The sequence below is a fragment of the Psammomys obesus genome, unplaced genomic scaffold, assembly GCF_907164565.1.
Source record: "Psammomys obesus unplaced genomic scaffold, mPsaObe1.curated_primary_1811, whole genome shotgun sequence".
Classification (NCBI taxonomy): domain Eukaryota; kingdom Metazoa; phylum Chordata; class Mammalia; order Rodentia; family Muridae; genus Psammomys; species Psammomys obesus.
The window spans coordinates 26,248-41,410 of NW_026590041.1; the positions used below are offsets into that span (position 1 = coordinate 26,248).

At 35.7% G+C, this 15,163-nt stretch overlaps 1 protein-coding gene and 1 pseudogene across 1 annotated transcript in view; both read right to left on the minus strand.

Moving 5' to 3' along the window:
- Positions 1–14,352, minus strand: part of LOC129675569 (ran-binding protein 9-like) — a gene marked incomplete at its 3' end in the record, with an annotated part of 32,705 nt that extends 18,353 nt beyond the window's left edge. Inside the window, exons 1-5 of the mRNA XM_055605532.1 lie at positions 14,255–14,352; positions 11,117–11,169; positions 9,811–9,978; positions 5,531–5,553; positions 275–459 (exon numbers count right to left, since the gene is read on the minus strand). Coding sequence (XP_055461507.1) covers positions 275–459; positions 5,531–5,553; positions 9,811–9,978; positions 11,117–11,165 — 425 coding nt within the window. The remainder of the gene's footprint in view (positions 1–274; positions 460–5,530; positions 5,554–9,810; positions 9,979–11,116; positions 11,170–14,254) is intronic.
- Positions 1,002–1,097, minus strand: LOC129675570 (U6 spliceosomal RNA; annotated as a pseudogene).
- Positions 14,353–15,163: the final 811 nt, after the last annotated feature.

Genomic DNA, 15,163 nt, shown 5'->3' on the forward strand with positions numbered 1-15,163 from the left:
AAGATAACAAAAGAGTTAAACTACTTTTACAATCAAGTCTCACTTATTTCCTCCATTCAGATAAATCAGACAAATGCAATTCTGTATGTGTTTAAATCAACACTATTTTTTTTCAACTGGTGAATTACTTTTTGAGATTAAAATATAATCAATAGCACACACAATTAGGATTTAAACTTGACTCCTGGATTTACATCTTTGAATGCAAAAAGAATGGTTGGTCTTTTAAACACTCAGTGTTTAAATCTGTACATTAAAAATTCTTTGCTCTTACTTTTGTATCATGGCCCGCCACTCTCCTTTTCTATCCTCAATAGGAAACTGGTCTATCTGGGCCTGTATTTTGGTTCTCCATTCTCGCATGTAGTCTTCTATACCAAAGACAAAAGGATGTTGCCCAAAATTGCCATGAGCCACTTCTCCTGGTGTCACAAGCCACACAGTAGGATACAAATTTGGCTGTAAAACAATGTATTTATTTAAAAACATATTGATTGTACCATTAAAGCCTTCATTATCTTTGCAATATAAAAATAGAACTATACATTTACTTTGCAAATATTTTTAAATCTCAATCAAAATATTAGTGGATAACAAATAAAAAGATACATTATGTGTTGGATGAAAAAATATTATTTTCTTCAGTCAAATAATCAAGAAAATGTAAACAACTAAGATACTCACATAAATGATTCCAGGACCCTGTTGAATAATCCATGTGGCTCTTTATTTCTAACACATGAATATCTAACCTGTGCTATTAATGTCATATAACAGTTACAAAGCTTTAAAATTAACATATGGCTCAGGTTTATCTCAGTGTTTATATAAGGTACACAGTACAAAAATGCACATTACAGCTAGTTCACAGAGAGCACCACCTACAATTTATTAAAATCATTACCAGCACACTTGTAAAGCCTGCCTTTATAGAAACAGTCATAAAAACCTGCTTTAAGTAAGACACAGTGTCACTGTAGGGACTTTCTTTCTTCGTTTGTAAAACTATGGAACACTTCATGAATTTGCAGGTCATCCTTGCACAGAGGCCATGCTAATCATCTCTGTTTCATTCCACTTTTATTTCTCACCTTGGTAGCACACTGTGGGGATTCTTAATGAAAAAATTAAACCTCAAATATATCATCTCAAAAGAAGAAGAGACATATCTGAGTATAGAAACTGAAATACATTCAAATACATTGTAAGATATTAAAGTGGGAAAAAATTCAAATGTAAAAACAAATAGCGTCAAATAACCTTTTTTTGATGTGTAATCAACTGTTGCACCGAGAGAGAGAGAGAGGGAGAGAGGGAGAGAGATCACATACTGAGTGTTCACTAAATGCCAGGTCCACACCTTAGAATCACTTGTGAAGTTCTTGGTGCCATTACACAGATGTGCAAACTGAGAACCAGTAGTTAGACAATGTTGCTCTACTATTAACAAGCAAAGATAGAACACAGGCTCCCAACACAGGTGCAAATTTCATCCTTATTCCAATGACACCAAATCTTCCCACACTTTTAGTGTTTGGATTTGTGCCGTGTTTATTTACCTTTATTTGTAGGTGCAACAGGTATTTTTACTATAAAACATGGTAAAGTTTAAAAAGATAATGGGTATGTAGATATTTAAAGCAAATTGAGGGTATATTTAAAAATAACTGTTCAACAAGCAACACAAATCATAAACAAAGTAGTTCATCAAAAGAAAGACATAGACCTATGAGATTTTTATGTTATGTGATAAGAAAAAGTAGTACTTCTTTTTGGTGGGAAGGTTATGCTTTATGTGTCCTTAAACTCATTGGGATTATTCTGTCTCAGCCTCCCAAGTGTTAAGATTACAGGTGTGATCCATCATGCCTACCTTAAACTCTTAATAAGGAGCACGCCTAACATATTAACAAATTTAAATGCAAAGCAGGTCAGATATTCAATACAGTCTATTCCTTTCACCAGTTAAAAAAACTAGAGACCTGAGACTCAAACCGAAAGCACACAGATTCTTAATGGCTTCATGAAAAAGGCAAAAGCTGTCTCTTTACTTCTAGCATGGCAAACTTTTCATTATAACCATCCCAACATTATTAGATACTTTTAAAACACAAACATGTAAGAAACCAAAAACAATGTATGCAAGGAACAGGGCAGCCTGTTCTACATCGTGAGCTTCAGGATAGCCAAGGCTACACAAAGAAACCCTGTCTCAAAAACCAGAAAAACCAACCAAACAAAAACAAAACAAATAACAAAATATGAGGTCTAGGAGAAACACTTAAAGAGGCAGGGAAAATATCACCACAGGTTACAGAACAGCTGGAGCAACAGAGTAAGACATTGTCTCCAAGTACAAAAATATGTTAGGGTTTCAGAGCATACAATCAAGGAAAATTAAGGTTTTTGCAAATATACTCCTCGAGGATTCAATGTTCCAATTAAATCAAACAAAACCACAGATAAGGAACATATATTTTCTAAGTAATACCATTACGGGAAAGACTAGTTTTCCCATTTCCTTGCAGTAAAAAAAGTGTAGCATACAGAAGTCACACAAGACTTTCGATCCCTACAAATACTATCAAAGGAAACCTGTAAGAACTACTACCATTTCTACCTTGCTGAGTAACAACAAAGTTGCCACTGTTTTACAATAATTGGGAGGGAGTCTATGACACAACATCAAACTGGGACAGAAAACCACTAAAAGCTGACAAAAAAAAACATGCAGTGCCTAAAATCAGGTATGCCTTTGATGAATGAACTCTATTGCACTGGCCAATGAAGAGGCACAGAGAATCACTGCAGCACAGCCCACCCAATGATGAACTTTAACATGCTTAAGCATCAACAAGCAAAATCCCAGCAAAAAAAAAAAAAAAAAAAAAAAAAACCCTGTAACACTTACAGGTGAATCTTGGGAGTCTTTTTGTGAAAGATTCTGCAATGAAGGATGCCATCATTTTACCTACTAGAATTTACCTGCAGGGTCTAAAAGATAGATCAGTGGGTAAGAGAGCTTGCTATGAAGGCAGGAGAAACTGAGTTCAAGCTCCAGCACGTATGTAAAAGCTGAGCATGGTTGTGTGTACATGCAACCTCAGTGTCAGGGGCAGAGGCAGGTGGACTGCAGAAGCTCACTGGCTGGAAACCAACAAGCTTCAGGTTCAGTAAGAACACTAGAGAAAGCCTCCTGACATTTTTCTCCTATGGCCTCAGCATGTGTGTTAATGCCACTCCCAAAACATGGGCATACCCTCCCATACAAAAGAATGTATTTAAAACTGCATACTCTGCTACCCTGCTGGTCACCACGAAAAATGCTCTATTCAAATGCTAATTCCTTTCACTTACACACTTGCTTATTGAAACATATAATCACTATAGTACTTTTCCTCTCTAGAGATTATCAACTTGTTTATTTTCTTCCTAGTGAATCATTCAACAGCAATCAATATTCTACTAAATATAACTTCCTGTTCTTTTTCTACTCACCCCCTTTTCACCACCAGTTATTGCCCCATGTCCCCACTTCCCATTATAACCAAGGTTCTCCAAAGTCATCAACAGTCTCTTCCTATCTCTATTGAGTTCATTCCTAACAGCCTTTCTCCACTCTGCTAAAACTTCCTTGTCATGACAATGTCATGACAAGGTCAGACCTCTACTCTACTAAATGCAATGGTCAGTTGTGGGCTCTCACATGACATGATCCATCACACAGTACTGATGCATTTGATGATTCCTGTGGCTGTTTGTATGAACAACGTCCCCCATGAGCTTGAGCATTTCAACACTTATTCTCCAGTTGGTGATACTTTTTAGAGAAGCATAGGATTAAGTATGTCACTGGGGACAAGCTTTGAGCATTCATAATCTCTTCCCTTCCATGTTCTCTCTGGTTCATGTTTGGGAAGATGTGATCTCTCAGCCTCTTGTTCCTGCCATTATATCTGCTGACATGTTTCCCTGCATACTCTTGTCCTGTAGAACCACAAGTCAAAACAAATTCTTCCATAAGCTATCTTTGGTAGTGATGTTGTAATAGAAAATAAGTAATGGAACTCCTTCTGTTGATGTTTATCTTCACCTGGCTTTCAGTATTAACTGTTTTCCTTACCTCACTGAGTGCTTCTCAATTTTACTTTGATAGTTCCCTATTTCTCCTACACTTACCATGTCCTAGAAAGCCATCTACTTCTCTTCTGTGTCAACACACAACACTCGCATGTTGGCCACATGCAGTTGACACCTAAATGCAAATGGCCCCAAATTTAGTGCAGAAAATTATCCTTAATTCCAGTTTGCAAACCAACTGTGTGTGACCATATTTGACACCAAAATAAATTATTCACCCTGTTCCTCTAATTTTTCAAACTTATCCTGGTGTGATATCTACCAGGAAGGCTATGGCAAAAGAATTACTTGAGCATTCAAATATTCGACAGGCAGATAGAGCAACATGGAGAGATCCTGTCTTTAAAAAAAGTGCCAGGATGTAGCTCAGTACTAACACTTTTACCCACCATACACAAGAATCTGGAGTTTGAACCTCAGACATAAAACCATAAGCAAACCAAAAAGCTGTTCTGCTTATCATTAAACAATCCCATCTCCACTACCAATGCATTCCTCAAGCCTACTAACTTACAGTCAAGCCCTCTTTCTTTTTAAAAAGATATATATATATTTACGTGTATGTATATGAACACAAGATTTCTGAGGCCAGAAGAGGGTGTCAGAACACTGAAGCTAGAGTTACTGATAGTTATGAGCTCTCTCACATGGGTTCTGAGAACGTTAACTCTAGTTATTTGGAAGAACAATATATATTCTTAATTGAACAGCCATCTCTTTAGCCCCCAAATCTAGACTTGGATTCTGCCTGACCACTTCTCTCCCTGTTCTCTGAATACTCTACAAACATACATACTCTACCTAGCCACTGACGGACTCTGTCAAAAGTCTCAGCTCAAGTCCCACCCTGAGGAAAGTGGGCAGCTTTTACAACTCTGCCTTGCTTTAGCTTGCCCTATTTCTCTCCAAAGTACATAAACTCATTTGAAATACTACAATTCACTATTGTCATGTGTTTATTCTTTAATTTAATTAACTTAGACACTGATCTCACAAACCAACTCCAGAAATCTTTACTGGTTGCCAAATGATGCAAAAAGCACAGTACCTCACACAGCAGGTCTCAAACACCACTTAGGAGAATGAAGAGTTACAACTCTACAACCCTTTGCTGAAAATCTCAATCATAACCAAGATGAACACATAGTAACAGGAGTGTTTTAAGGTTGTGGACAAAGCTCAGTGTAGAAGAGTGATTATTACAAGGGAGGCTGTAAATCCAATCCACAAACAAGAAGAAAGGGTACTTCAGGTAATCTCCTTTGTGTTGTCAACATGCCACACTGTACATGCATTTAGGATGAGTGAAACTGCTCCACATGTCTAGTTCTAGTTTCTGTACTTTTTAAAGTTAAAATTGAAAATCATGTTTGAAAAAATTATGTCTTACCGTTAAGTGTATGAAAGCAACACCTAAAAAAAAAAAAAAAAAAAAAAAAAAGGATTAGTGGCTTTTTTTTTTCCAAAGGCAAGTAATAGTAAAAAGCTGAATATCTAACTAAAGCAGAGAGGACAGAAAAAGAAGAAAAGGGGAAGAAAAGCCTAATTTTTTCAAGGACACTAATGTCTGCCTGCATGAATGCCTTCCTAGTAGTAATCGTTAGTCCTGGTCACAGATGCATTTTATTTCTGGGATAATGGCATTAACTCTAGAGTTTTAAGTGATGTTAAGAAAAAAAAAAAAAAAGCTTCAAAACTATTTAAGTGAGAGCACAGGTTGCAAAAGTGTCAGATTTGATTGTTTCACCAAAAAACTATATTACCCACCTCCTTACTAAATGCTGGTCTAGATTTAATTTTTTGTAAAATTTTAGATTGAAGCTCACCTATATAGTGCACGCCTGTAATTCTAGCACTCAGAAGACAGAGGCAAGATGATTAATTCAAGGTCATCCTTATAACACAACAAATTCAAACTGCACTTGTGCTACGAGAGACTTGGTCTCCAAAATACGAAAATAAATAAAAATCACTGTAGGTAAAAGAAACAGACATTTCCTGATGTTAAGTGAACAAAATCAAGTATTGTACTTATTTCTCAAACAAAACAAAACAGTTTCTTGATAGGATATAGTAGTTAATGCATCCCTGTTATTCTAGCACTTATGAAACTGTGGTGTAAGGACCTCATTATGAAGCCAGTCTGGGCAACATGTTGACACCTTATCTCATAACAGAACAAATCAAAACAAATCAATTCCTTCTTGAAGGAAGTAGAGTGTTCCGGAATGCCACAACAGAAATTTCAACACAGATGTGCCAAATACAACTGGAATAGCATAACTCCCCTGGCATTCTTAACTAAAAAGAATACAACAAATGAGGCAAGTATTTCTACCTCAAAACATGTGATAGGTCATATTCAGAATGCAAGCATATGAAAAATAAGGCATAAAAATCACTTTCAGGGTGTGTGTGTAAGGCATATATGGAACCTGAATGAATTTCCTGTTTACACTTGGGTTCCATGCTGGAGGTATCTCACTCTGTGTATGTGTGTATATGTGTGTGTGTGTGTGTGTGTGTGTGTGTTTGTGTGTGCTTATATACACACATATATACATACAAATTTCTCTGTGTATGTATATATACATATATATTTCTATGTGTGTGTCTGTACACACATATATATCCTACAATCCAAATCTTAAAAGTTTTTCAGTCCTGAGCAATTTCAGATAAGAAATATTTAACTTGTGATATATTTTCAATGTAAAAATAATGCTTTCTGGTTGGTAAATCTGTTCTTATGATTTAACAATCAATAAAGTGTGTTCATCTGTGGGAAAAAAAAAGCAAAACCAAGTGTTTTCTTTTTGTAATTCCATACAAAATATTCTAACTATATTTAGTTTCATTTATTGGCAGCCAAATATTACAATTTATTAAAAATTGTCAGGAAATTAAATAATACAAAAAGAAAAAACATGAGGAAAAATAAGAGACCATTTTAACAAGACATGACTATGCCATTTCTAACATTTTTTGTATTGTAGACTAATATTTTTCACTAAGATATGCATTTATAATGAGTAGGTCTAAATTTACATTGCTTTACCAAAAATTCTTGGCAGTAATTACTAAAGATTTTGGTCTCTTTCAAGAGTGCTAAAAAAAAAAAAAAAAAAAAAAACAGATTAGCTCTAGAGATCAACAGTTTTGGACATGTCAAGTAAGCAACACAACTTGTGGCTCAGGCCACAAAAATCTACCTAGTAACAAAGTTGGTAAAAACTATTCTGTCTTCAGTTTTTCTATTTCTTCACTTGCCAAGAAGTTTTCTGAAATGATCTTTTTCAGGTAACAAATGATGTCTGATAAAAATTATTAAAAATTCAAGTTAGTTCGTTCTATACTTCAATGTCTCTTATATTTTCTCCAAATGAAATCCTCTCATTTTTTTATACTGAGTATTTGTACAATTTTGAAAACTCTGCTTGAGAGAGAAACAAACTCTGCCAGCCTTAGTGTAGAAATATCCCTTTACACATGCCCATGGGAAGAAACAAGAATAGCAGCTGAGTAGCATTTTATCTTCTAGATTCTAGAGTCTAGACCAAAAGCATGAAGACTTGTCCTGCAGTGGGACAACTAGCTAATACTTCCTGCTTTTCAGGTAATACAGTCTCTGTCACTACCCTTCAAATCTGCCACCGCCCCAGGAAATCAGCCATAGAAAAACCGTAAATGAAGAGATAGGTGTGGCTGTGTTCCAAAGGAACTTCGGCTGTCACTCCTATAGAAACCCTGTTCACTGGGATAGCTTCTGCTAACCAGGGTGATCTATGCAGCCCTGGCACCCAGCCTAGAGGAACTAGCATCTGTAAACTTTCAGGTTACCATATTGGCTTTCTCTGATGAATTACTAGGGCAAGTGTTACAGTTACTCTTCAGTGAGTAACTGATCACATGGTCACATGGCAAAGAAGCCAAAAATCAAACCCAGTCAAGATTGAAGGACTCTGACTGAACACTATCATACTACTTACATGCTCAATATTTACTAGATTTATTAATTACATTAAAAATTTCAAATTTATAGAAAATTAGAATGTAATTCCATCATTAGTTGTCCTTTTCTTAAGCATCTTATCTTTTGAAACACCTTTCTTACTCAATGAAAAGGGTTGATTTAAATATTTGTTAAAGTTTATTAGGAAAAAAAAATCCCATCACCTGTTATCTTCCCATCTACCAAAATAAAATTTCTTCTCTGAAATGTTTGAAAATTTAGTGTTAAAAAGCCTAATCATGGTTTTTTAACAATGTATTGTTTTGCACATTTTGAGCTCTCATACTTGGAAGCAGACTTCCCTTGAGTTTAAAGTTTAAGATCTTAAACATTTTAAGCAGCCAATACAAAGACTAGTATCAGCTAACTACTTTGAATATAATCCATATTGGATCACTAACAGGATACGTAGATGAGAATAAGACTTTTTTTTTTGGAAGGCCAATAACACATTACTTCACATAAAAGAGAAGAGTTTTTGAATTAAAAAAAAAATCTAAGTGAAAATATTAAGCCAGAAAAAAATGCAAAGATGTTACATCTGGACTATGCTTAAGCACTACAGACACCTGCTGCAATGCAAACTGAAACTTAGAATTTTCTTCTATGCAATGAAGCACAAACAATGCCATTTACAGAAGATCAGCAGACTGCTTGCAGTCTAACTTTCAAAACACGATTCAGAAGTAAACAGTTTCTGCCCTCTAAAGTTACTTAATTTTTGCTTCTATTCACTTGAGCCCATTAGAAATAATCTGCTAAGAGCATATAATTTCCCCAAAAGTAAAAAATGTGAGGTTTTAAAAACATTAGTCTTACTACCTTTTATACTGCTTACAATTTAAAAATAAAAGTAGGCTAGAGAGATGGATCAGCAGCTAAGAATGCCGCCTACTCTTCCAGAAGACTCAAATACAGTTACCAGCACATACACTGTGTAGCTCAGCTCACACTACCAGTAACTCCAGCTTCAGGAGATCCGACAGCTTTTTCTGGCCTCTTCTAGCAACCACAAATACATGACATACATTCACACAAACACGTCTATTTGTACAGACAAATAAAATAAAAAAGAAAAAACCTACAATAACAACTATGCACAAAGCTAACTAATGAACATATGCAGGTTGAACTAAAGCCTTAACTTCTCATTTCCTTACACTGTGTCTTTGTGTTGTTAATGTATTTTAGCCCACATGTCTTTCATTTCTGTTATTCATTCTATCCTTGGACAGAGACTTTTCTCAGACATCATCCTTCAGCAATCACCATCAGCAGGTCTAACTGTTAAGTATGTCCATCCTACTCTTTCACTAGAAGTACTGGACCATCCATTCCTTTTAAATGTTCCCCACACTATTTGTAGATCAGATTTTTAAGTTGTATTAGAGAATTGAATAACTAGTAAAGTTTTTTCCACCAAGCCAAACTTAGCATTTCTATCACCAGACTGAATGGCTCAGTGCTGGGTAGAACTTTTAGTATTACTAGTATTCTGGTATTAGTACTGTACCTAAGATAGCCTTCACAGGATACAAATTGTATCACTTCTTTAACATACACACGGAGAGATAAACAGAATCACATAATAAACACAAACATCATGCATTAGTAAATTACAGTATTTGGCATTTTGTTTCAATACATCATCTCAGTACCTAAACTATCTCCATTCTTCGTGTAAAAGCAGGTATTGTTGATAATATTAACACAACAGCGAATGACATCACCAGTTGTAAAAGTTGGTCCATACGGTTGTCCAGGTCCAGAAGAACAATATACATGTCCATCATCCCCATGGTAACAATATGAATCTTTATCCCAACCTGGAGAGATAGGTTCAGTATATTTACAATGAAGAACAAGGCTCCTCAGAAATCATTTACGCAGTAACATTGTGAGATAAGCCAGAAGAGCACAACAAATAATATAGAAATGAAAAACTCCAAATATATACCTATATTCTCAACAACTATATTATGGAGTGATTTCAGCATTAAAATGATGTCTGCAACATTAAGGCAAATAAACTCACCACCCAGAACACATATTTTAAAAAAAAGTACTGAAGAGAGAGAATTCTTACCAGGAATATGAACATAAACACTGTAGTCATGCACTACATGTTTGTCCATGCGTTACTTCTTTAACTAATATAGCAAAGACATTTTGCTTTAATTTGAATAACACACACAGACTTTAATGAAAATAGATTATAATTTTCAGTCAACACAAATTTCTCAAGATGGTGATCCATATGTAAAACTGTCTAATAATTTTTAATGTTTTTTACACTCAACTACATACATTCTTAAATATCATAATTAAACCCCTATTAAACCCTCATAACTTTTAGCAAAAATGCCCAATGAAAGTACAGCAAGGTATACAAGAAAAAAATTAGATGGGAGTGGCACTGTCTTGATATGTTCCCGTCAAAATGTATTTCCTCGAGTTCTGCATAGGTCAGTTTTCATTCTACATAAAAACTTTCTTCTAGTACTGATTTTTAACATCAGGAAATAGAATCAATTCCTTCTGCTGTCTGGTTCCTGCATAGTATTCCATATCATTCACACACTCCTGAGCACACTTGTGTCATTTGTCCACAGTCTCACAAGGTCACACAACTAAAATGGGTTAAAGGTTGGGATGTGACTGATGGCAACAGAGCCAGTGACATTAAAATATTTCAAGTGGCTGGTACAAGTATGTAAAATTAAAAAGGACAAAACAAACAGGAAAACAAAGCATAGGTATTATGGTATGTAAGTTCTAAACAGGAGCATGTAATCTCAATACATTAAAACCCACTCAAGTTCCACCCAGAATTCATAATATTTAAGAGTGATAAAACTTTAAGAAGGTATTTTTCAGCTATTTCAATTACTTGAAAAGTTTAAGCAGAAATGACAGTCCTAAATGACAGGCTCTAACAATACTGTAATTCACTTGCATGTGTACCTGGTAGTATATTCATGTTCACACTTTGAGCAGACAGACCAACTGCCATGTAGCTGTTGGAGAACAAAAGAAAGGAAATGCAGGTTATTACAGACAGATATGGACAAATCACTAAAACATCATCAGAACCAAGCCCAAACTGAGGCTCCTAAGTGAGCAACAGAAAAGTTATTACAGTGTATTCTGTAGCAACAAAGAGTGCTATTAACTACCAATAAAACCTAGATTTCCAGTAAACTATAGTAATCACTCATAAATATATTAAAACATTGGTAAAAGCTAGAGAGATGTCTCAGTGGATAAGATGGCACTCACAGGCAAGCCTAATAATCTGAGTTCAATGTTCTGAATCCAAGTAGTGGAAGGAGAAATGTGTCTTTCACAGGACTTCCTCTGACTTCCATACACACAAAATACCAATACTACATTCTACATGACAATAAAAGGAAATCTGAAAGATATCAAATAACCTCACGATATACCTCAAGGCTCTGAAAAAACAAAACAAAACAAACAAAAAAAAAAAAAAGAAAAGAAAAACTTACCATCAGTAGTTGGAAAGAAACAATTCCAGGGCAAAAATTAATGAAACAGAAACAAATAATGATAATGCATATTATTAATAACACCAAGTTAGTTCTTTGAAAAGATTAAGAACAACAAACCCTTGGTCAAACTAAGCCAAAGAAAATGGAACCAATTTAAATAATCTGAGATGAAAAGGAAGCCTGTAAAACATACATCAATGTAGTTACTTATGAAAATTTTAAAGGTTTACCTTTAAAATATTATATACAGTGTACTAAATTAAAAATCTTAAAAATGAAATAATTTCTACATATGTATGGCCCACCAAAATTAAACCAAAAGGAGATGAATACTTCAAATAGATCTATAACAAGCAGTGAGACAAAAACAACAATTAAAAAGAAAAGAAAATCTCCCACAGCCACTGAGATGGCTCAACAGGTAATGGTTCTGGAACTTACATAGTGGAACAAAGACCTAACTCTCCACAAACTATACTCTGACCATCACACACCACACCTCTAAATAAATGTCACAACTTTAGTCCAAAAACAAAACCAAACAACAAAAAAATGAATAATACACAACTAATCAAAGTCCAAGTCCAAATAGATTGACTGTCTTTGGTAAAATAGGAAGAGACAGACACTACCAAATTATTTTTATAAAGCCAATATTAATTTTGATACTAAGACCAGATAAAGACATTATAATCAAAATTATTGACAAATCTCTCTGATGGACATATGTGATAGTTTGAAGAAGAATGGCCACCATAGGCACATATATTTGAATGCTTTGTCAACGTGGAGTGAAACAATTTGAAAGTATTAGAAGGATTCGGAAGCATTGATTTGATGGAGGAAGTGTGTCATTGACAGAGAGCTTTGAGATTTCAAAGCCCCATGCCAGGCCTAGACTTTCTTTCTACCTGCCTGCTTGCAGATCAGGATATATAGCTCTCAGCTACTTCTCCAGCACAATGGGTGCCACCATACTCTTTGCTGTCATGACAATGGACCAACTTCTCAAATTGTATGCAAATGCTTTCTTGTATAAGGATTGCCTTTGTCATGATGTCTCTTCACAGCAAGAGAACAGTAAGTAATGCAACAAAGGTTAAAGCAAACAAACAACAACAAGTAAAACATCTGCAAACTAAATTTGAAAAATCACCAAAGAGATCATTCACCATGATCAAGTTGACTTAAACCCAGAGCCAAAGGGATGGTTAGTTATAATAAACACTAAAAATTATATATGTCGACAAGGATATAAATCACATGGGAATCCCCAAAAAACACAATAATGTTTTTGAAAGAGTTTCATGACAAAAGTCTTGAAGACACTGGGAATATAACACAGTAAACAATATATATGATAAGCCTATAGCCAACAGTATACTAAGGAGGGAAGACTTGAAAGTATTTCCACTAAAAACAGGAGCAGTACAAGGCTGTCGTTTTTTCAACTCAGTTTTTTTTTTTTTATTAAATACACTTTATTCACTTCGTATCCCCCTATGGTTCGCTCCTTTCTCCTGTCCCAATCCATCCCTTCCTCTACCCTTCTGCATGCATGCAGCTCCCCAAGTCCACTGATAGGGGAGGTCTTCTTTTCCTTCCTTCTGATCCTATCGAATTAGGTCTCATCGGGAGTGGCTGCATTGTCTTCTGTAGGCTGGTAATTTTGCTTCCCCTTCAGGGGGAGGTACTTAAAGAGCAGGCCAATCAGTTCCTGTCAGAGGCAGTCCCTGTTCCTATTACAATGGAACCCACTTGGACACTGAACTGCCATGAGCTACATCTGTGCAGGGGTCTTAAGTTATCTCCATGCACTCCTAGGCATATACCCAAAAGGGGCTCAAGTACACAATAAGGACATTTGCTCAACCATGTTTGTAGCAGCCTTATTTGTAATAACCAGAAGCTGGAATCTTAGATAGGATATGCACCAAATTCCTCATAGGCCTTTCTAAAAATGCCTACACCATTACCAAAGTTGACTACTGAAAATTCTGATTGAGAATATTTTGGTTAAGTTCCAAAACTTACTTTAATAGTCCCATAAGTGATTCTGATGTGCATACATATCTCAGCACATCAATTATTAGACTAAGCAATAAACCAAAGTTGGTTCCACAATCAACCAGAGTTTTCATTCTGAAGCTTTCATACCACATACTAACCTCCTAGGAAGCGCTGAATCAAGAACTTAGAAGCAATCTACCTTCCAAGTCATACCTCAAATACTGAACCCCAAGCCTACTAAGATACCTACAAGCCACATACCGGCTTTGACTAAGCAAGTTTTAGAAGATCCAGCTTCTAAGCAGAATTCAGAAAAAAAAAAATGAGACACTCTCTTGATTAAATCTCAACTCTTGCTAGACCTTGCTAGAAAGACTGTTACAACCATGAGCTCAAGCTTTATTTCAGCTAGTACTTAAAAGAACCAATCTGTTGTACTGTAACATTTAGAGCTTAATTTTCCAAAACCAACATTTTCAAGATTACAACTTTCCAATTATATCATATACATTTATGAATCATTTCAAATATAATTATCCAGGAATAAAAAATGGTTATGGCAACCAAAATTTACACTTACCTGTCTCTTCCCTTACTGACAATATTTACTTCAAAATAATAAATTCCACAGGCTGCTGGTATGGGATAAGCAGCTTGAACAGATGCTGCAATGTTGGGAGTTTTCCAGTCATCTACATGTTAAACGAGAAAAACAAAGGACGGATGAGATTTTCAAGTGAAAATCATAAACAATTCTGTTCTCATCATTTCCAGTAACTGAAGAAGTGACAAAAAAATTGATATTACAATGAATTTAATATTCAAAATAGCTGCAGCTAGACAAAAAACTCTTCACATTATCACTTGGTTGTATTAAGAGTTCAGAATCCAGCCAGGCTGTGGTGGCACAAGCCTTTAATCCCTACACTGGGAGGTAGAGGCAGCCAGATCTCTGTGAGTTAGAGGACAATATGATCTACAGAGTAAATTCCAGGAAAGCCAGGGCTACACAGAAAACTCTTGTCTAAAAAAAAAAAAAAACAAAAACAAAAACATGTTTTCAAGAAAAAAAAGTTCAGAAGCTAAGCAAGAAGTAGGACTCTAGGATAGATGATCAATCCTCACTCAGAAATACCAACAGAATAGAAATTGGGAAGGGAGAAAATAGGGAACAGGGCAAGAACTTAACAAAGAGGACCTCTGACTCGACCCAGCAGGGTGTCAAAGCAGAACCTGTGACTCATAGTCTAAATTTGGGCAGAGTGCAGGGAATCTTACGAAAGTGAGGGGAGAGAGAAAGACCTGAAGAGGACAGGAACTCCACAAGGAGAGCAACACAACCAAAAAATCTGGTCAAGGGGTCTTTTCTGAGACTGATACTCCAACCAAGGATCAGGCATGGGGATAATCTAGAACCCCCGCACAGATTTAACCCATGGCAGCTCAGTCTCCAAGTGGGTGCCCTACTTGGAACAGTGGGAACAGGGAC